This window comes from Quercus lobata, chromosome 7 (genome assembly GCF_001633185.2).
Source record: "Quercus lobata isolate SW786 chromosome 7, ValleyOak3.0 Primary Assembly, whole genome shotgun sequence".
NCBI classification, from domain to species: domain Eukaryota; kingdom Viridiplantae; phylum Streptophyta; class Magnoliopsida; order Fagales; family Fagaceae; genus Quercus; species Quercus lobata.
This window is the reverse complement of record NC_044910.1, coordinates 18,625,342-18,649,127: the sequence shown is the minus strand read 5'-3', so window position 1 is coordinate 18,649,127 and position 23,786 is coordinate 18,625,342. Positions and strand designations below refer to the sequence as shown.

The window sequence follows — 23,786 nt, the reverse complement described above, 5'->3', positions numbered from 1 at the left end:
GTACAAGAGATGAAAATCAAAAGTTTTGGACAGAACCAAGGCCTTGCATGGTCCACGGACTCAAGCCTGTGGGGAAACCAAACACAAAAAAAATAAATCTCGTAAGTTTTGGACAGAACCAAGGTCTTGCATGGTCCTCGGACTCAAACCTATGGGGAAACCAAGTACAAGAGATGAAAATCCAAAGCTTTAGACAGAACCAAGGCCTTGCATGGTCCACGGACTCAAGCCTGTGGGGAAACCAAGCACAAAAAAAAAAAAATCTCGTAAGTTTTGGACAGAACCAAGGTCTTGCATGGTCCTCGGACTCAAACCTATGGGGAAACCAAGTACAAGAGATGAAAATCCAAAGCTTTGGACAGAACCAAGGTCTTGCATGGTCCACGGACTCAAGCCTGTGGGGAAACCAAGCACAAAAAAAAAATAAATCTCGTAAGTTTTGGACAGAACCAAAGGGTCTTGCATGGTCCTCGGACTCAAACCTATGGGAAACCAAGTACAAAGAGATGAAAATCCAAAGCTTTGGACAGAACAAGGTCTTGCATTGGTCCACGGACTCAAGCCTGTGGGGGAAACCAAGCACAAAAAAAAATAAATCTCGTAAGTTTTGGACAGAACCAAGGTCTTGCATGGTCCTCGGACTCAAACCTATGGGGAAACCAAGTACAAGAGATGAAAATCCAAAGCTTTGGACAGAACCAAGGTCTTGCATGGTCCACGGACTCAAGCCTGTGGGGAAACCAAGCACAAAAAAAATAAATCTCGTAAGTTTTGGACAGAACCAAGGTCTTGCATGGTCCTCGGACTCAAACCTATGGGGAAACCAAGTACAAGAGATGAAAATCCAAAGCTTTGGACAGAACCAAGGCCTTGCATGGTCCACACGGGGAAAACTCCCAAAAAAAGGGGCCCCCCTTTGGTTTGGGGGGGGAAACCAAGCACAAAAAAAAAATAAATCTCGTAATTTTGGACAGAACCAAGGGTCTTCATGGTCCTTTCGACTCAAAACTAATGGGGACCAAAGTACAAAGATGAAAATCCAAAGCTTTGGACAGAACCAAGGTCTTGCATGGTCCACTGGACTCAAGTCCTGTGGGGAAACCAAGCACAAAAAAAATAAATCTCTAAGTTTGGACCAGAACCAAGGTCCTTGCATGGTCCTCGGACTCAAAACCTATGGGGAAACCAAGTACAAGAGAATGAAAATCGCAAAGCTTTGGACAAACCAAGGCCTTGCATGGTCCATGCGGACTCAAGCCTGTGGGGAACCAAGCACAAAAAAAAAAAAAAAATCTCGTAAGTTTGGACAGAACCAAGGTCTTGCATGGTCCTCGACCAACCCTATGGGGAAACCAAAGTACATAGAGATGAAAAATCCAAAGCTTTGTGACAGAACCAAGGTCTTGCATGGTCCACGGACTCAAGCCTGTGGGGAAACCAAGCACAAAAACAAAAATAAATCTCGTAGTTTTGGACAAGAACCAAAGGTCCTTGCATGGTCCTCGGACTCAAACCTATGGGGAAACCAAGTACAAGAGAGAAAATCCAAAGCTTTGGACAGAACCAAGGTCTTGCAATGGTCCACGGACTCAAGCCTGTGGGGAAACCAAGCACAAAAAAAAAATAAATCTCGTAAGTTTTGGACAGAACCAAGGTCTTGCATGGTCCTCGGACTCAAACCTATGGGGAAACCAAGTACAGGAGATGAAAAACCAAAAGTTTTGGACAGAACCAAGGCCTTGCATGGTCCACGGACTCAAGCCTGTGGGGAAACCAAACACAAAAAATAAATCTCGTAAGTTTTGGACAGAACCAGGGTCTTGCATGGTCCTCGGACTCAAACCTATGGGGAAACCAAGTACAAGAGATAAACATCACAAGTTTCGGACGGAACCAAGGTCTTGTATGGTCCTCGGACTCAAACCTATGGGAAAACCAACTACTCGAAAGGAAAAACTACATTACGTAGAATTTGGATTCATCTGAGGAAAGCTCCCCACTCGCCATTGGGTCAGTTCCCAAACTGCGGGGATTCGCAAGTCTGCTCTTAGATCTGCAGCACCAAGGGAATCGATGCGACGTAGGGCAATACGTCACCTGAGAAACAATTTGAGTTCTTTACCCTCCGTCAACTCCTCGGACGGTACTCTCATACTTATCACAGAATATTCAATTGTTATTTTTGCTAGTTTCCTGAGTTAAACCTGCTATGAGTTATCGCCGTAAGGTTTGGTAGTGTTGGTACATTAGAACTGATTGGATTATGTTTCAAAACTTCCTGCTCTAAGTATCATTGAAGAAACAGACACAGGGAGCACACCCTTCCACAAAATAATGTTGCAAAAAGAGTAGTATTCAAAATAAGTAGGCAAAATTTCCTTTCTTATTAAAACAAAGAAACAGTACAGCATACAACAAAAAGCTGAAATCAACTTATGATAAAACTTGCTACATGATAGAAAGGAAAGTTACAAGGAAGCAAGAGAAGGCCGAGGAGGTAGCACAGACGAGAATTGGGCTACTGCTTCGAGGCCTTGACCCTTCCCCCATGCTTTCGCATGCCCATAGCTCCGGCAGCAAAGGAGCCCAACTTGAGCCTCACGCCGCAGTGGGGAGGATGCAGGTAGCACAGAGGAGAGGTTGGCTACTGCCTCAAGACCTCGTTTCATCCTCAACGCTTTCACGTGCCCGGAACTCAGACAGCAAAAGAACCTGACCTCAGGCTAACACCATCTACAAAGAAGATGCAGGGAGCCGAAAGTTGGGAAGCCCCCGCAGAAATTGGCCGGCTGCCAGGTAGACAGTGCTGATGGTGGAAATTCCTTCTTCGGACATACCAAAAATCTGGCATGACCAGAACCTGCTTCGGATTTTGACTAAAAGCGTGGGAAACACCCTCTCCCCTCTGTCATAAGGGAATATTTCTTTGAATCTATGCCTTCGTTGCCCGTATATCACTCTTCTGAGCTTGAGGAGAACGTGGCGCCTTTGCGGCGATGAGAGTTTTTCTTCCCCGACCCTCGTCTCAAACATGACTTGCTGCGGGAGGAAGCTGAAAGATGAGACTAAGGAGCTGGTGCCTAGGCAAAGAAACTTGCTCTCTTATTTATTTGAGGAGATAGGGTGGTGGCATTTAATTAGCGCAGCTTCCTGAGGAACGCTACAGACAAAACGTCTCCAGCTCGACTTCCAACAAACCTCTGCAACGACAAGACTAAAGGAGCCTCGTCGAGGTGCACCTCGAACATCGGGACACCCAGAAGTACCGCGTGGCCAAAGATTATGGAAATATCTCATGATCCGTGGGCCTAGTAAATTCGCGGCCCATGCCCTTGCTACATGATGGCCCACGGACTACGGCCCACGCCGGGTAATAACTAATGCCGAGGACAACCTCCTGCCCGGCCGCGTACGGGATACTTAAGGAGAGGGAATAAAACAGAACCAAGGCCTTGCATGGTCCTTGGACTCAAGCCTATGGGGAAACCAAGTATAAAAATTATTATTATTACAAGTTATGGACTGAACCAAGGCCTTGCATGGTCCTCGGACTCAAGCCTATGGGGAAACCAAGTATAAAAATTATTATTATTACAAGTTATGGACTGAACCAAGGCCTTGCATGGTCCTCGGACTCAAGCCTATGGGGAAACCAAGTATAAAAATTATTATTATTACGAGTTTTGGATAGAATCGAGGCCTTGTATGGTCCTCGGACCCAAACGCGGCATCAAGCCTCCAGTTCTCTCCTCGGCCAGCATGGGTAATCATTACTTTTCACTGGTCGGCCTTATTGGGCCAAACACTTATATTAGAGTTATGGCAACATCTTTTTATTATCAAGTATTTTGGTCTTAGTTGTCATCGGTTTAGATACTTTCTCATTGAGCCGAGCAGCATTTACCAATATACAAAAACATAAACGGAATATGCAAAATGAAATAATAAACACTTTTATTAATATAAGAGATTATTACAATGTACGAAAAAGGGCTCAAACAAGCCTATACAAAAGGAGAACTGCTGAAGCAACGATAACACTCGCAGTACAGAGAAGTAAACAGTCAGGCTTCTTCTAAAACTCATCTTCAAGGTCTCTTCAGTCTCTGCCTCAACATTGCTCATATCATGACAAGAACCTTCTTCGGAAAAGGATGAGGGACAAGGAAGAAGAATTGAAGGAGAAGGAAGAAGAATTGAAGGAGAAGGAAATAGTAAGGAAGAAATCAATGAAGAAGATGGAGGAGATGAAGGAGGAAGATGGAGGACATGAGTAAAGAAGGAGGAGAAGAAGAGAGAAGGGACGAAAAGAAAGAAAAGGAGCAAAAGAGGGAAAAGGGAAGGCACCAGGACGGAACTGGTGCTGGGAAGACTATAAGAGGAAAGCGGAGGAGGGCACCAAGGAGCAAAAGAGGGAGAAGCCGAAGCACTTAGCCCCTGCCTCAGCCCTGACTCCTAACACGTTGGTGCCATATTAGGTATGCTCATGAGGAGCCGGGTGGTGCTGGTCTTGGTTGTTCTCGACTCAGTCGCGCCGAGAGTTCGACACGACGAGTTCCTGCTTCGGATTTTGGCTGAAAGGGAGGCGAGACAGATCTTAAGTCTGCGCCACCCTTGCCCTGATCGAGCCATTTCAAGCTTTATCAGAATATGGTGTCTAGAGGAGGGGCATGATTTCTTCATCATTTGGTGCGATCTCAGAAGAATAGAAGGGAGTTAGTACGAAAGTGATGGCCTCCTGCTTGCCTTCTTATAGGAAGAGCAGAACGGATGGCATTAAATGCATTCAACCTTCCCAAAGAATCTGAAGAAAAAAGAGGCGTCCGTTCCACTTCTCCACCTTATCAAATGAGCCGCTGGATATAAATGAGCCTCATTAAGGGGAATTCATTAAGGGCGCGTCTGAGACATCCAAGCGGCAGGAGCAGATTCCGAGCGGATTAAAAGGAATCCCTCAAAAACCGCCTGACTTCCTGAGAAACCGCTCACATAAATGCGGGATCAAGCTAAATGGGCCATATTAAGGGCCCGGGTTTGCCAAAACCCTCCTTTCCAATCCGGAATTCAGATAGAAGGGTTTTGAGGGGCTATTGTGGGGCCCAGCAATTCGTGGACCAGGCCCATTTGCCCTTAGAAAGTCCGAGGGCCCAATCCGAGGAGAACTGTGGCCCAAGCTCCATGACGCCGAGCACGGACCAATTTTTGGGAGGCAGCCGAGGACAGTCTAGTCCTCGGCAGGCCCATAATCCGTCCAGAATAAAGGGATAAATTCGTAAGGAAATCCAAAATACCTTGGGGCGATTACCCTAAATACCCTTCTGGATAAGGCCCAATGCCTGGCAGAACCGTACTCTACAGCTTTATCAAGTCATCCCCAACAATTCCGGGATTAGACTGATGGGACCAATGTCAGTATTTGTAAAGACTGACCCTACACGTGGACGAAGGACATCGAACGCACACTAGTATAAAAGGAGAAGTAAGTGAATCTAGCAGGGGGGGGAGGAAAAAAGGAGACTTCATGAGGAAGATCGCCGGAACGATCCATGCACAGAACAGAGAAAGTCCTCCGTTGGACAACCGGAAAGGACCACAAGGGTCCTCGGATCAAGTCCGAGGATCCCATTCTCAGAGGTGGCAGTATGGCGGGGCTTTAAACGTTTAGGCCCAGTCCATTTTCCACAGGGATCTTTATGAAATCCAGACCGGACCATCCCCCCGTGACCAAGCCTAAGCTTTTCAAGCCCACTCTCTACAAATCGTATTGTGAGGGATCTCTCCCGCGTGAACCCGAAAATGTCACTGGGCCGCGCAGGAATCGTGTCCTTACAGTTTGTTATGAGTTTTAAGGAAACAAATGAGACATTTACATAACTGTATGCAAATTAATTGAAAGATTAATGATTGAGCATTCTGTAATGAGTAAAGATTTTTAAGTATTAAATAGTAAAGTACATGCCAAGATAATCTGATTATAGTACAGTTAAAAACATAGATTTAAAATTGTAGACATGTGTGAAAAACATTCATAAGTGTGAAAATAGTGAAGCCAAAGTAAATGACCTGACCCAATCCCGAACCATTTTTTAGAACTTTTTTTTTTTTGTAAAAAAAAAATAAAATTAAGACAATATTGGTTTAATTGTTTGTTGTGAGATTTAAGGAAACAATTGAGACATTTACATAACAGTATGCAAATTAATTGAAAAATGAATGATTGAGCATTCTGTAATGAGTAAAGATTTTTAGATATAAAATAGTAAAGTACATGCCAAGATAATCTGATTACAGTACAGTTAAAAACATAGATTTAAAATTGTAGACATGTATGAAAAACATTCATAAGTGTGAAAATTGTGAAGCCAAAGTATCAAATTAATATAAATTATGAATGCTTAGACCTATTTTTAACAATTTATGTCCAAAATAAACAGCTTTTCAAAATAAATTATGATATTTCCTAGAGTGTGTGTTGCTTAACAATGATATGATATTCATAAAAGAGACTATGTATAAATAAGTAAACAATCAAACTTTAATATATATCTCAAATTAAAATAGAGTGCCAACCACAATTGACAATAGATTATAAAATTAATTTTCAAGATTGTAAATTTCTTATATGTTTTTATTATTTGTCAAATGAATTATCCAATAAGTCATTTGCAATTTTGTTTTATATTTTGGGATGTTGATATTGTATAGAAATAAAACTTGTGTATTTGTTTTACTTATCTTTGTGTTATTTTGTTTTAGATAGCAATGTTAGGATTTGTATAATTTTAAAATTATTGAATAAGTATTAATAAGTATAATTCATTCTTAATATAAGTGGTGAATTCAAAGTAATGCATTTTACATCAAGTAATTTGTTGCACGACTTTCTAAATGACAAATAAATGTCGTTTCTTAAAAAAAAAAAATCATGTGAAAAATAAGGGTCAACCCGATCCGACCCGCAACCTGATTGACCCGAACCCGTTTTTAACCCGCTTAAAGTGACCCGTGTTTGACCCGCAACCCGATTGACCCAACCCAAACCTGACCCGACCCGCCCGTTTTGCCATGTCTAGTTGCGGTCCTTTCAATGTAAAATATTTAAGGTATGCAGCTGCTCTTCCTCCGAGTGATAATAATAATAATAATAAAGATAAATTGCAAATTACACCTCTAAAGTTTAGATTCAGATCCTCTAAATTTTCTAGAGCATTCTACCAATAGATTTCCTTAAATTCTAACCATTCTTTTATAACTAAAGAGTCTAAATTCTGTCATGTCAGTATTCTACTAGCAATACTCTTAAAATAATATAATAATATTACAAACAAAACAATTAAGATTATTGTTAGTGGAATGCTGACATGGCAAAATCTAGGCCATTAAATCATTAAAAATGGTTGATTTAAGTAAATTTATTTAGTAAAGTACCTTAGAAAATCTAGAGGATCTAAATCCAACTAGCTAAAAGATCGAGTATACTGATGCAATATTAACATAATAAGATATTATTATTATTATTATTGTAAGAGCACAGGTTCTGGTGGCCCAAACCTGCCTAGATTGGTGAAATTGGTACTACTTGACTTGGCCCAAACCAATAGATATTTGTAAAGAGAGTGAGATGAAACAAGTTGGGCTTCGCCCAAGGACACAGATAAAGAAGAAGTAAGTGAAAGTTAATGGCTAAGTATATTGATAATTCTTTACAAATTTGCCCGAGGACAATGTTCTTGTGCAACTACACTGTTCTCTTTTTCTCAGTCACTGTTCTAGCTCTAATCTTTTTCCCTTCACCTTTTCTCCTTCCTTTTTATCTGGAAGTTCCTTTCCTTTATATATTCTTAGGCTTCTTGCATCCTAGCCCTCCATCTACAATCCTCCCAACCCTCATTAGGACACTTGTCCCATTAGACGTTTAGTGAAGGTGGTAGAAGGATGCACTTAGTTGTGGATCTATTATTCAGGCCACCTCCTCATTAGTGCAGCTGATAAAACTATTGCCAGCCATTTAATGCAAAGGAGTAGGTGCGACTTTACAAGAGATCTCCCAAAAATATCCTGTTTCTCCCCTAAGGCACCCCTCTCACCCTTATATTTCCAGAAGATGTTCTGTCTCTTCCTAACTTCTCCTTGGGCAAGCCCACTCCTTGGGCTATAAATGCTCTTACGTGAGGAAGGAATGAAGGCTACGATCGTGCTACCCTTCCTCGGTCCTTAATTCCCCACAATAGCCCCCTAAAATCTTGCTATTGCCTTTGATGCAACATGTAAGGTTTTAGTAATACTACCCCAACTAATACGTACCAAATGCTTTCCCACGTGGTAATGTCTTTTCACCTGTTCTCAACACGATCTTGATGCTTTGGTATCCATAATGCGTCATTTATTATGTCAGGCAGCTACTTGTCTACCCACATTCCACAGTGAGATGGTGATCCTACAGTCCTTATTTACCCTAATTTATGAGCAAGAAATTTATCGCTCACTTTTCACCTCTATATAAGGAGGGGCTGGAGATAACTTTGCCACATTTATTCATTTCGCAATTTTTCGTTGAAGCAATAGTCCGAGGAGAGATTCTTCTATTGTCTGTAGGTGCGTCCAAATTCCTTTATTTTTATACATAGATTCTTTGTTACCGAAGGCATGGCTGCCTTTAGGGCTCACCATAAGCCTCCATGGGTAGATTTGCTAAGTTAGTAGATACTCTCAAAGGCATGGCTGCCTTTAAGGCTTAATATAGGATTTCTAAAGGTGTTGAACTCCAACACTGTGAATTAGGCGAATGGTTGGTCATGAACAAACCTCCTGGCTCGGTAGTAATTCCAATGATCGCCTTCATAGAAGTTGGGATGGAAATTCCCATGGGTAGGTTTACCAGGGACTTCCTTATGAACTATAGGTTGACTCCCACCTAATGTACCCCCAACGTCTTTAGAGTCCTTGGTAGCGTAGACATGATAAACCGTAAGATGGGGACCAATCTCACATGGCATGACGTGAATTGGGTATGTAACTGTCAAAAAGGGAAAAAAAGGGAAAGAGACCAACTACTACATCAAATGTAAAGTCCCAGTTGTTAGGTTAATTTCGTGTATGTCGGAATCAAATAAGGGTATGGACGAGGATTTCCTCATTGTCTTGGGAGACTGGCATGATGGATTGCACTGTCCCACCCAAGAGGGGGAACCAACTATGGTTCCCACAGACATTAGATGCACTTAGGATTTTCTTATTTATATAAAGGAAAAACTTTCACAAGGATTCTTCCTAATATATTGTATGCGTTGCATGTTTACTCGTAGATGAACATCACACCGTCCCGAACAAGAGCCTCATAAATTTTCTTGAGCTAAACCGAATCCTCAGGTCAGAAATTTTTCTTCACAAGGACAGCCAGCTTCGGGTGGTTCATGTGATCCTTAGATTCAAGCCTATCTTCAAGCGTTTCCAAAGCCCCAAATACAAAATCAAAGCTAAGGACCCAAGGCAAGCTTCAGTTCACGTAGCAATTCTTGGTTTCCTAACAATAGAGCCTCCTCCACCCGGAACTCAAGACGCTCAACTCCCAGCCTCACTCATAACCAAACTCCTTTACACCCAAGAGCAGCCTATTCCTTCGGATGACGAAATCAGGGAGCATACCTTAGAGCCCACCCAGGAAGTCACAGATAAAGACTTCAAGGTCTTTTACCAACAAGAGGATTTTGAAGATCTTCCTGGCCCCTTCCATCACCGTCCACTACCTACCCAGACTAACACCAACCAAGAAGCAACCAACACCCCTAAAGGAATGGTGCTAGAAGAGAAGACCCCTAACCTACTAGCTTTGCTTACTACCCGTGCTAGGGGTGCCTCCCCAGCAGTTCCTGTGGTCCTCCGACCACCAGCTCTTGCCCCCATATACGCGTCCTTCGGAGACGCCACGGATAAAAAGAGGAAAAGAGTACAAGGGGTAAAGGATCTGAGGATGCTGAAGAGGGAGAGGTTACATGCTCCTCCCAGTAGCCCCTTGCCAAGGAAGCCCGAACTACTAGGGCTCAGTAAAAGAAGAGTGCTCCCTTTAGGGCCTCCAAAGGAACTGAAGGGGAACAGCAGCCAAAGGCCTCTGCCTGGAGGCCTTCTTTTATGCTAAGTTCAAGGAGCCCTATCATGGATGATGCCAACCTCAAGGATACCTAGAAAGGTAGGTCAAGCGTCCTAGCTGAATGTCTAGAAAAGGCTCTCCTTTTACCTGAGGACATGCAGGAGCTCCAGTCCTTTCGGAAGCACGAGGTCTTCCTGTCACTAAAGAGAGACCTTGCCAAGGTATACAATCACCTTCTTCTTTTAATAAATTAATATGAAACATGTACAAATCCTGACTTATAATAATTTTGCAGTCTGTGCAAGCAGCCTTTGTGGCTAAGGAATGGGTGGACCACGCTTTAGGTCAGGCTCGCGAGGCTGAAGGCAAGCTAGAAATAGTTGAGAGGGCTCATGCAGAGGCTGATAAGAAGCTCAAAGAAACCCTCTCCCAACTGACTGAGGTAGGAAGTTTCGAAAGAACGCTAAGGTTGCCCTGGTCGGCCACGAAAAACAAGTTGCAGAGTCCCAAGAGGCACAAAAGAAGGCTAAAAACTAGCTGGCCTTGACCATGCTGAAGGTTAAACAATAGCAAAAATAGCTGGAGGCAAAGGATGTCGAGAAGGCTAAGTCCAAGCAGGCGGCCTATGATGCGGGCATGACTAAAATTGCCTAAAGTCTAATTTCCCAACTCAGGGACGTCGCTCGGGCCTTTTGCCTTGAGGTATGGGGTTAGGCCCTCACTGCAACTAGGGTCAGTACTGAATTAGAGCTTAGGGCTCCTGATAGAGTATATTACCCTCCAGCCTTGCGCCTGGTCCCCAGCCTATCTTAGCCTTCAGCTGATCCTGGCTTTACCCCTGCTTCTGGCTTGGTCTAGCCTGCCACTACTCCAGCTCCTACACCTGCTATAGACAAAGGGCAAGAGCAGCCACCTCTAATAGCTGTTGTGGACGTAGAGACAGATGAAGCAGCTGAAGTGGGTCAGCTGAAGAGAAAGAAAAAGGAGAAGGAGAAAGAAAAAGAGGAAGGGAAGGAGAAAAAAACAACAGCATAACTTAGTCCTAGGTTAAAAGAAAATTAGTCAATTTTTTAATTGGGCTTAAGTTTAATTGATGCCCCTATTTCTTTCTATTGTAATCCAACTCCTAAACTTCAATGAAAACAGTCAACCTTTATTTTATAATTTTTTAGCTGTTTAAGTTTAACTTGTTTATGTGTATCTCTTGCTATTTCCCTTTTTTCATATTATCTATAACATACTAACCTTTAACGAACTTAATTAATTACTCTCACTATCCTATTCATTCTGACATGAACTTTGAGAAAGTTATTGGATTGGCACTTAGGGGTAATTGGTAACTATATTTTGGCACTTAGTAAAAATTTCAAGCAACACTTACCTTACTTTGGATTTGGAATGCTAAAAGACCAATCTACCTTATACCTGTAGCCCGAGGAAGCAAGCAAGATTTATAACTTTATTCAATACTTAGAAAATTCCACATAAGTGTTAACTTGTCCAAGGTTTGTGACCCGAGTTGCCAAACCAAACCAAGATTTCAGAAAGCACTTGGAAACTTCTTACACATAGGTTAAATTACCCAAGGTTTGTAACCCAAGGAGTCAAACAAGACCGAGGTTCTATTTAACACTTAGAAAATTTTCACATAAAGGTTAATTTACCCAAGGTTTGTGACCCGAGGAGTCGAACAAGACCGAAGTTTTATTTAACACTTAGAAACTTTTCACATAAATGCTAATTTACCCAAGGTTTATGACCCGAGAAGTCGAACAAGACCGAGATTCTGTTTAACACTTAGAAACTTTTCGCATAAAGTGATTACAATACCAATTGCAAACATAGTAAAGCACAAATGAGCCAGACATGAATAAAAAAGAAGTTCATAACATTAGTAGTAATAATGCTGCAAATTATTTACATTCCAAGGACGTGGAATCACATTTTCATCCAAGTCTTCCAAATAATAAGCCCCAATACCAAACACTGATGTTATTCTATACGGGCCTTCCCAGTTGGGACCTAACTTTCCCCAGGCTGGGTTCTTTGCTGTCCCCACCACCTTTTTCAAAACTAAATCTTCTAGGGCTAGTGGCCTTTGTTAGGACACATGTGATTTGATGTTAGGAATATATGTCAATTTAGAATTGGCTAATCTTTTGACAAAATGCACTTTACTTGTAATTGGGTAGATCTAGGATGTGTTTAATACTTCAAAGAACAAGAGTTCAAGTCTAGTATTGAAGCCACGCAAATCTGTCTAAGAAACAAGTGAAGAAGGTCTGTTTATTAAAGCTGGACAGGTTCCTAACAGATAGCTATTTATCAAGGTCTCAACAGCTGCTTAATAGATATTGTCTATCGAGATCTCGACAGCTGCTTGACAGATACTATCTATCGATAATTACGAAATCAGAATTTTTAGATCTGATTTTCGGCCCATGTTGACATGTATGTGTAGGGTTTCTTTTCTCACAACCCTAGACATATATAAGGTTTATTTTAAAGGCCGTCACATATGAGAATACAAGGAGAACACATGCAAAAGGTGACTGAATGCCTTATTCTCTCTGAAAGAAGCTATTATGTCTTTTGCGCCGTAGGGTTTTGTAACCAAGTGCTTCTTAATCTTCATTGTTGATGAAGTGAAGAATTTTGCAGCCAACAATCTTCTTCAAGTTGGTGTGTTAGTCACGTAATGGGAGTCGTGCATCATTGGTTAGTCACATACTGGGATCCGTGCAAAAAGGTGACGTTCATATATTAAAGAGTTCAAAGGTTCTGAAGCAGTAGAAGGCTTCTACTGTAAATTCATCTACGGGGATTGTAGAGTCTAAGGACAAAGGTTTTGTACTAGATTTGAAACTTCTCTTTACTATAATGGATTGCTTTTTGGGAAGGGTTCCCCTCAAGTTTTTACTGTGAAACTAGTTTGTTTCATTGGTTTTCCTAGGTCATCATATTTTGTCTTATTTACTTTTCCGTTGTGCATGATATTGACATGATATCGATGTTTGTTTGTTTTAATAAGGTTTATTCATAATAAATCTAATTAACAATTTGGGTTTAAAACTTGTTAATTATATCAATCGGGGTCTAAATTTCCCAACAACATTAGCTTCACTCCTTTGTCATATCTGTTCTTAAACCTCTGCTGATAGTGTGCCATCTTCACTGCAACCACTTCTTTTCTTTCCTCCACCAAATTCAAGTTGGCCGAAAGCAAGTGATTATTCTCCTCGATGTTGAACTGGTCAGTTCTTAAGGTTGGAAACCCTGACTCAATAAGGATTACTACTTCTGCTCCATAAGTCATTGAAAAAGGAGTCTCTCTAGTTAATCTTTAAGGTGTGGTGTGATAAGTCCACAGTACATGGGGCAATTCATCCACCCATCTTCCCTTGACATCATCCAACCTTTTCTTCAACCTAGACACTATGGCCTTATTTGTAGCCTCGGCCTAACCATTCCCTTGTGGATAAGCAGGAGTAGAATACCTGTTCCTGATCCCCAACTCCCCACAGTATCTTCGGAAGACTTTACTATCAAACTGAAGACCATTTTCTGAGATTAATGTGTGTGGGACTCCAAACCTAGTGATGATATTCCTTCATATAAACCTCTTAGCATCCATGTCCCTGATATTGGCTAGAGGTTTAGGTTCTACCCACTTAGTAAAGTAGTCTGTCCCGACGAGGAGCCATCTTCAATTTCCTATGGCTCGAGGGAATGGCCCCACTATGTCCAAACCCCATTGAGCAAATGGCCAAGGGTTGGAAAGTGGATTTAGAACCCCTCCAGGTTGATGAATATTTGGAGCATATCTTTGACACTAATCACACTTCCTCACCTAATCCTAAAACGTTTTCTGCATGCTCGGCCACCAATATCCTTGGGTGAGGGCTTTATGGGCCAAAAACTGCCCTCCTGTATGACTTCCACATATTCCTTCATGCAACTCCTCTAACAAGGGATCCACTATGTCAGGATGTACACACAATAAACATGGCCTTGTATGAGAATGCTTGTACAACTTCTATTCTTTGGATAACAATAATGGGGAGCCTTCCTTCGTATCTTCTCTACCTAGCCCGTATCTTCAGGTAACAGTCCTTGTTTCAAGAAAGTAACCAAGGAGTCCATCCAACTTAGCCCAACTTGGATGTTATGAACACAGACCAAGGGCTGCTTCATAAGACTAGAACTAGCCAACTCTTCAACAATAACAACCCGAGACAGATTTGACCCCAGAGAAGTTTCCAGCATAGCCAAAGAATCTGCATAAGATTTTTGTCCCCTTGGGATCTACTTTAGAGTAAAGTTCTTGAAATGGACCGTCTAACTTTAGCAAGATCTCCTTGCATTCATTAATCCTGAGCTTCAAACTCCCCATTGACTTGGCCCAGTACTAGCCACGATTCTGAATATAGCTCTACAACTTCTCCGCTCAACTAATTAACCATTGCCATTCTAGCCAACAAAACCTCATCCTCAACTTCGTTATTTGTAGCTAGAAAACCAAATCGTAGTGATTTTTCCATTACCAGCTTCTCGGGGGTTACCAACACAATTCCTACTCCTGATCCTTTTCAGTTAGCTGCTCTGTCCGTATACACCTCCCAAGTGGCAACACCAAAGGCCGAGACCATCTTAACCTCTATTTTCTCATTCCCATCCTCGGTCATATTCTCTATAAATTTTGCCACAAAATCTGCCACGACTTGTCCTTTTATGGCAGTATAAGGCATATACCTAATGTCATAGGCAACCAGCATGGTTCCCCAATTAGCTATCCTGCCCGTGTAATCTGATTTTCGTAAAAGTGCTTGTAGGGGGAGCTAGGTAAGCACCATCATAGTATGTTCTTGAAAATAATGTGGGAGCTTCCTCGTGGCATGTACAATGGCCAACACCGCCTTTTCCAAGGGTAGATAGCGTGTATCAGTTTCTTGTAGGGATTTACTAACATAGTAGACGGGCCTTTGTACTTCGTTCTCATTCCTAACCAGAACCAGACTAACTACATGACTCGTAACTGCTATGTATACATATAACACCTCTTCCTTCTCCGGCCTAGAGAGGATAGGGGGTGTGACAAATACTGCTTGAGCTCCTCAAAGGCCAACACACACTCCTCGGTCCATTGAAAGTTCTTCCACTTATGAAGAAGCTGGAAAAAAGGACAACACCTATCTACTGATGGAGAGATAAACCTATTCAAGGCTGCTGCCATTCCCGTCAACTTTTGTAACTCCTTAGGATTCCGAAGAGATTGTAAATTATTCATGGCCTTAATTTTATTGGGGTTAACTTCAATTCCTCGGTGTGTGATCATATAGCCTAGGAACTTTCGTAAGCCAACCCTGAAGGAACACTTAGATGCATTCAAGTGCAAACTATGTTCTCGTAACACTGAAAACACCTCCTTTAGGTTTGCCAATTGTTCCTCAACCTGCTTGTTTTTTACCACCATGTCATTAATATATGCCTCCATATTTCTCTCAATTTGTAACTCAAACATGCGTGTCACCATTCTCTGATAAGTGGATCTTGCATTCTTAAGGCCAAAAGGCATTAACCGATAGTGAAAATTACCAATGGGATCTTGGAAAGTGGTCTTCTCCTGGTCGAGTAATGCTAAGGGGATTTGATGGTACCCTTGGAAAGCATCCAAGAAACTCATCCGAGGATGTCCAACTGTTGCATCCACCAGCTAATCTATCCTAGGAATAGGGAAAGGATCCTTTGGATAAACTTTATTCAGATCTGTGAAGTCCACACACACCCTTCATTTTCCGTTCTTCTACTTTACTACCACAGTATTGGCCAACCGCTCAGGGTAGAAGATTTCTTTAATTGCTCCAGCTTGTTTGAGCTTGTTTATCTCCACCTTTACTGCCTCTACGTGCTCTTTAGACGATCACCGAGGCGGTTGTCTCCGTGGTACCGTACTAGAATTCACATTCAACTGGTGACAAATAAACTCGAGATTAATCCCAGGAACATCATAAGTACTCCAAGCAAAGACATCAATATTATCTTCCAAAAACTTCACCAACACTGCTTTCTCCAAGGATAGCAACTGTGACCCCACTTAAAAATACTTCTCCTCGTCCTGACTGATCAAAATCCTTTCCAATTTTTCAGACAATACCTCTTACGACTCAATCTCCAATCCAACTTTAGGACCCCTTAACTGTTATGGGATTCACTCCTCTGCCACCACAGCTTGATCCATGGGAGGCCGAGTAATGGCCGCCACCAGACATTGCCTAGCCATGGCCAAACTTCCCACTGACTCCCCTACTCTTCCCTGGGTGGGATACTTGACCTTGAGATGCAAAGTTGATGACACTACCCCTAAATCATGTAACCACGGTCTAGCCAGAATAGCCAAGTAAGGGAAGTAGGCCTCTACCATGATAAAGTTAACTTGCACCTCCTTGTCCCCAGCCTACACAGGTAACCTTATCATTCCGCGGGGGATTACCAATCTCCCATCAAAGCCTACTAGTGGTGAGTCATACCTTTCCAAATCCTCAGGCTTTCTTAAACAAATCAGGGTACATAATCTCTGCTCCACTTCCTTGGTCTACCAGGACCCGTTTTACATCATATCCCCCGATTCAAATTGTTACCACCAAGGTATCATCATGCGGCTAGAACATCCCCTCCTTATCTTCTTCTGAAAAACCTAAAATGGGCACGACCATCACTTTGCCCTTTTTGTGAGCCTGACTCTTGTCTTCCAAGTCGGGACTTGAGACCACAGACATAACCCTAGAGCAGGTTCCAGTGTCACCCCTGGGTTTAGCAAAAATGATATTAATTATGCCCAGGGCTAGCCGAGGAGCTCAGTCCCTCTGGTACCCAGCTTCGGGTTGCCCAAACCGACCAGCAAATTGGTGCAGGAACTGTCTTAACCTCCCTGCCTTCACCAGTTGACCCAAATGATCACGTAGGGTCCTACAATCTTCAGTGGTGTGTCCTTTGTCCTGATGATAATGGCAATAAAGACTCAAGTTTCTCTTGGATGGGTCCCTACCCATTTTATTGGGCCATTTGAAATACGACTCATTTTTTATCTTTTCCAGTATCTGATAAATAGGCTCTTTAAACAATGAGTTAACCACTTGAGCACCCATCGACAATGTCTGGTTGGGGAAATCTCTCCTAGGTTGGTTATTAGGGTATCCTCCTCCCCGAGGATCCCTCCTTTCAGAAAAAACCTTCACCTTGCCCTTTCCCTGGGTCTAATCTTCCTCCACTCGTTCGTACTTATCAATGCAATCCATAAGCTGATGCATGTTGAGGGCATGCTTCATTGTTAGTGACTTCCTCAATTCATGCTCCGTCAAGAGCCCCACCTTAAATGTTCTTACTGCCAAGTCCTCAAAATCTCCATCTATCTCATTGTACATTTTCCAATATCTATCCGAATAGGTCTTGAGAGTCTCACCTTCCCTCATTGCCATGGACAAAAGAGAGTCTAAGGGCTTGGGAACTCTACTGCATGTTACAAATCTAGCACCGAATGCCCTTGTCACGTGTTTGAGAGAACCAAATGAATGAGTATGGTGTTTGACCCTTGGAAACATCATTACACCATTAAATCCGTGAATGGAAAACGAAAGTTTTTCTTACCCTCTAACAAACAAAAATGCACCAACTAGAAATTTTATAATTACCCAATATGATAGTGCAAAACTTAATTTCTTTTTCTACTCTAATGAAACAATAAGTTTTAATTCTTCCAGTGACACCAAGAGGGACTATAAATTTGGGAGTGTAAAACATTAAAAAAGGCTTGTGGGCCCTAAGAGATGATCTTTCTATGGCTAGATCCTTAAACATTGATAAATTTATTATCAATGTGGATGCATTTGAAGGATTTTTTTTTTTTTTTTTCTTTTGCTGAATGTCGATGCATCTAAAGTTATTAACCTTTTCTCTAACCTAAGTGCTTCTAATTGGCTAACCCAGCCTACCGTGGATGATTGCAGGAACATTTTCCGAGCTTTCCAAGAGTTCAAGAGTTCCACCTGCAGCACTGCTACAGGTAAACCAACAAAATTGCTGATGCTCTTGCAAAACTTGGCCGCTGCCAATCTGCACCTTTTGTCTATTATGTAACTCCTCCTTTTGATATTATAGAGATCTTATCCTCTGACTCTAATGCCAAAATATGTACCCATTTTATTCGGGCCACAATTGCTAATAATTAATATATTTATCCCCGTATTTTACCCGAAAAAAATCAGCCTCTCTAGGATCAATTAGGATTAAAATTCTCTATGAATCACCTCTCCCAAACCTTACTTACGTGGGAGCTTTATACATTGGGTTTAACCTTTTTATAGATAACTCATATCAAACACGATGAAAATAATTTGAAAACCACCAGAAGAACTGAACAAGCACACATGTTGAGAACATTGGCCATACAAGAGAACGTAGATAAAATTATGACAATCCACAGCTGGAGAATAACACAATAGGGATGCAGAAGGATAGACAGAATTTTTATGCTTCAACAGCCGACTTTCAGTAATCTGCTCCTTCATCCTCATCATCAGCTCCTTCTGCCCCAACTTCCTCATAGTCTTTCTCCAGAGCAGCAAGATCCTCACGGGCTTCTGAGAACTCACCTTCCTCCATGCCTTCACCAACATACCAGTGGACAAAAGCCCTCTTGGCATACATGAGGTCAAATTTGTGGTCAATCCGAGAAAAAACCTCTGCCACAGCTGTACTGTTGCTTATCATACAAACCGCACGCTGAACCTTAGCAAGATCACCCCCAGGTACGACTGTTGGGGGCTGGTAGTTGATACCACATTTGAAACCAGTTGGGCACCTGCAAGTACATGTATGACAGTGACTCAGATCACAAGAAACAGAAATGACAGATAAATCAAATGTTTTCCCCTAGAGTCAAAATACGTTATTATCACCTCTTAATATTTATGATACCTCTACTTATATATATATATATATATATATATATCATCAATGACAGGAAACCACACTCCTAGAATAGTGACCTAGTTTCTTCTTCACCAAACAGATTATAGACAAAAGTGTGCAGTTTCTAGTAGAGTGGCTTTATGTCATAATGTTACTACCAATACATTGCAACATATAGTGCATGGACCAAGACAAAAAATATACAATAACTATCTATGCCCCAAAAAAGGATATCTCATGTTCAGAACTTTACATTATTACCATCAGTCCCATTTATATTTTAAACGTGATTTTGCATAGCATGTTTGGAAATTGATCTGGAATTTGGCGTATAGATGCCTTACTGGATTCAACTAGGCTAAAAATTACCTAAAATGAAGCAACTTCTAGGTGGTTTTACTCGAGCAATCCTTGGATGTTCACATCAACTATATTTGATGGGAAACAAATGAGAATTCACAAGAAAAACATAAAGATAACAATGTTCTCATATGCGGACTGTAAGCTGAAATCTGAATAAGTTTGAAGATACTTAACAAAAATCTCTGCAAACCTGAGGGCAAGTTTTGTTCTATTCCTTCAGGTTATTTCAATTTTATTTCTTCGTTTGTGATAACATAAAATTGTAATTTGTAAGTTTAGATGTGTGAGGTATTTCTTCTCTGTAAGCCACTTGCAGCTTTGTAATTGGGTTTGAACTGTTTGGAGATTTTTTACCTTTTTTTTTGGTTGAATAAACTTTCTTTAATAATCAGAAAACAAAAAAGATGAAAGAACTAACCAGTCAACAAATTGAACTGTCCGCTTTGTCTTAATAGTTGCAACAGCAGCATTCACATCCTTGGGTACAACATCCCCACGATACATCAAGCAGCATGCCATGTACTTCCCATGCCTTGGATCACACTTAGCCATCATACTTGAGGGCTCAAATACTGAACTTGTGATCTCAGGAACAGATAGCTGCTCATGGTAAGCCTTTGCAGCAGAGATAACCGGGGCATAAGATGAAAGCATAAAATGAATACGAGGATATGGTACGAGGTTTGTTTGAAACTCTGTAATGTCCACATTAATGGCACCATCAAACCTCAAGGAAGTGGTCAAAGAGGAGATGACTTGGGATATTAATCGATTTAAGTTGGTGTAAGCTGGCCTTTCAATGTCTAAGGATCTCCTGCAGATATCATATATAGCTTCGTTGTCCAAAAGCACGGCCACATCTGTGTGTTCAAGTAGAGAATGAGTAGAGAGCACACTGTTGTAAGGTTCCACTACTGCTGTAGATACCTGCACAATTAAATTGCTGTATCAGAGTTTTGTATGCATGATTTGAGAACCATAGAGCAAAAAGAGAAATTTAATATATATAAGGATCTACTAAAGGGGAAGACTCTCTAATTTGTTAGTCTTAAAAACAGCTCTCTTCCCAAAATTCCTGCCCATGTCCTGTTTTTGGTCCAACGTCATTTTAGTGTTTTAACACTAGTAAAAATTCAGAAAGCACCTATCTGAAAACCTGAAATTTTCTGTTTAAACAAAGATTTGTAGAGGTGGCCATTTCTCAAGATTTAATACTATACGTTCCCTTTAGATTTTGAATAGGAAGGTAGCCACAACTGTTTTTTCATGCATACAAAAAGACAGCTGCTGCATAAAAATTTATGGAGAGAGAATATTATTTAAAGACGTTTGCTATGTTTATCCAAAATGCATTTGAACTCATCAAGAAAAAAATAAAATAAAATAATTTAAGAATGCACCTGAGGAGAAGGAAAGATGGTGAAGCCAAGTTTTGACTTTTTCCCGTAGTCTACTGACAAGCGTTCCAGAAGCAATGAACCCAAACCAGAGCCAGTGCCACCACCAACAGCATTAAATACCAGAAACCCTTGCAAACCAGTGCAATTATCAGCCAATTTTCTCACTCGATCAAGGCACAGGTCAATGATTTCCCTCCCAACTGCAGCATAACAACATAAAATAAATTGTCTATAAGCCAATGAAATAGGCAGCGTAGTTGACATTACAATAGAAATTTATAAATACCAGTATAATGTCCCCTAGCAAAATTGTTAGCAGCATCTTCCTTGCCAGAAATAAGTTGGTCAGGATGAAAAAGTTGTCTGTAAGTTCCAGTCCTAACTTCATCAATGACAGTCGGTTCCAGATCAACAAATATAGCTCTAGGCACATGCTTGCCAGAACCAGTCTCACTAAAGAAGGTGTTAAAAGCATCGTGTGCAACACCTACTGAGGTGTCACTGCAAAATGTTGATAAAGCTCATTAGGTCAAGGAAGAAGAGTGCATATCAAAAATCCCCCATACAGAGTTTTTGTTATTTGGAAAATGAGTGATGTGTTATAGCAATTTTCTGCATGCATTTGCAAGGCAGTGCAGTGTCAGTGTCCAAATGACACCAAACTAACAAAGCAATTAATGCCCACACAAACCATCAAAGTCTGTTTATTGGCGGGTCATTGCAATTTTTGCACATTATAATGGTGCACTGCAGACTCAAGATATATAGGAAGTCATGTAGTTAGGACTTAGGAGGACAAATAAAAATGTATGTAGTACTGATGACTCTAGATTTATACTATAATTTATGGATTAATTTACACATGTTGATTATAATTAGGTACAATGTGATTCATTGAGAAAGGTCCAAGGTCATTAATTATATCGTTTTAAACAAGACGGGCTACATTGGTTGAATCAACTAATATATAGTGTATTGCCTGAACCATCAGAGAAGCAATAAGTACTAATAAGATCGATAGAAATTGAGCATCCTTCAAAAATAAAAAATAGTGACAATAATGAGAATAATAAATCCTCCATGCTTTACTAATAATAATTTAATTATTATGATTGACAAATTAAGGGATATACACGGTGTAGCCGAAGGGATAGAACAATTTAAAACACATGTACACATTTCCATTGTTCCTTAATTCAATGCCATGGACTTCTCTATGACAGTGACAGTGACAGACAAGTGAGAAAGTACATATTGTTAAAGGTAAATAATGAGTGCCGTACGTAGTGTAGAATGTAGATTAGGAAATTAATGAAGTGACAGTCATTATGAAAAACGGTTCAACGGCTGTGCGCTGCTGCACTGGACCATTTCCTTTAAGAATAAATAACAGTTAGCACGCAATTATTACTCGCTAAAGGAAACCAAATTTCAGATTGCCTGCCAATACATCATTTTTTTTTTCTAATTATAAATTAAGTTACCACATCATTAAAAAATAAAAAATAAAAAATAAAAATCCATCTAAATGCTCTGATAGATACATAGAGAAAATATTCTCAAAAAAAAAAAAAAAAAAAAAAAAAAAAAAAAAAAAAAACATAGACAGAAAAAGAACTCACAGACGTGAACTGACAACGGTGCTCATTTTTTTAAAAATTTTAGGGACTAAAAAAAGAGCTAAACTTTGGGAGTAGCGGTGTTAAAATAGAGAAGTGATTTTTACACAAATAATCGGTGTTTAGTTATTATTGGTTATAATTTAAATCTATCCCGAAATACAGAGTAGAGTTAAAGGAGGAGGAAAATACAAGTAAAGTGATATTAAGAGATATTAGAATTGTAGGAAGGTGAAGAAAGGAAAAGAAGTTGGTTAAAACATAATACAAATACAACAATTATGAAAGTAGAAGATTCAGGTTTCATGTAAATAACACGCAAGTCGCAGGAGGCAGAGATTTAACCGAAAGAGAGAGAGAGGGACCTGGGCATCGTTCCGTCAGGATGAATTCCATGCTCGAGACAGTAAAGCTCCCAACATGAATTTCCCACCTGAACCCCTGCTTGTCCTATATGTATGCTTATGATTTCTCTCATCTCCCGTTTGCTCTCAACCCCAACTAAACTAAAAGTTCTCGCTTCTCTTTTTTTGTTGCTAAACACCAAACGTTATGACTTATTATTATAATCAAATAAATAAATGACGACTGATAAATCAAGGGCGAGGCGGTCAACATAAGAAATGTTTTTTTTTTGAAACAAAAAAAAAAAAATTAGAATTTCAATTTATGAATAGTTTGATACATGATTCATCTTTATTATTCGTGCCAAAATATTAGTTAATTAATTTTTTGTGTAAATAAATTTGTTAAGACAATAAATTTCAAACTTTCTTTTAGTATATTTTAACTTATGTCATTCATTTATGATAATAACCTTTTATTATTATATTAAAGCATCTATCAATTTTTAATGTGGCCAAAAATTATCCCAATCTCCTATTTCAGCCATACGGAATCACTAATTGTTATGGCTGTGTTTGGAGCGACGGATTTATACAAGTCTAACATGGTTGTTTTGTTTGATATATGGTTGTAATAAAGGCAACAATGCCCAATTTTGGGATTGGGAGTTGGGACCTCCATTGGAGACGAGTGTGTGGTTCGGCACAGCTCTTTCATTGTCGCTATCCTTTCCTTGCAGTTAGTTAAAGGTCCCACTCATCCACTTGCCTATTGCTCATTGTGCTTTTACCCATTTCCCCACCTTCACATCAATGCTTTCTTTTTTCTTTTTTCTTTTTTGTTATTATATGAGATTCACTTGTCAATTGCTTGTTATTTAGGTTGTTAGATTTTATTTTTATACCCATAATATCATTATTACAATAATTTAGAAAAAAAAAATTTCATAACTATTGATGAGTCAGAAATTTATGGTCGTCACTATGCGAAGATCATCATTTACCT

General features: G+C 40.4%; 1 protein-coding gene across 1 annotated transcript; it reads right to left on the bottom strand.

Annotated features, from left to right (window-relative positions):
• Positions 1-18,455: 18,455 nt before the first annotated feature.
• LOC115953195 (tubulin alpha-3 chain) lies at positions 18,456-22,997 on the bottom strand. Its single transcript, XM_031070730.1, has 5 exons — positions 22,802-22,997; positions 21,104-21,318; positions 20,818-21,017; positions 19,836-20,344; positions 18,456-18,944 (listed from the first exon to the last, which is right to left on the bottom strand). Exons 1-5 carry the CDS (start codon positions 22,912-22,914, stop codon positions 18,632-18,634), a joined length of 1,350 nt encoding a protein of 449 aa, XP_030926590.1. The 5' UTR covers positions 22,915-22,997; the 3' UTR covers positions 18,456-18,631.
• Positions 22,998-23,786: the final 789 nt, after the last annotated feature.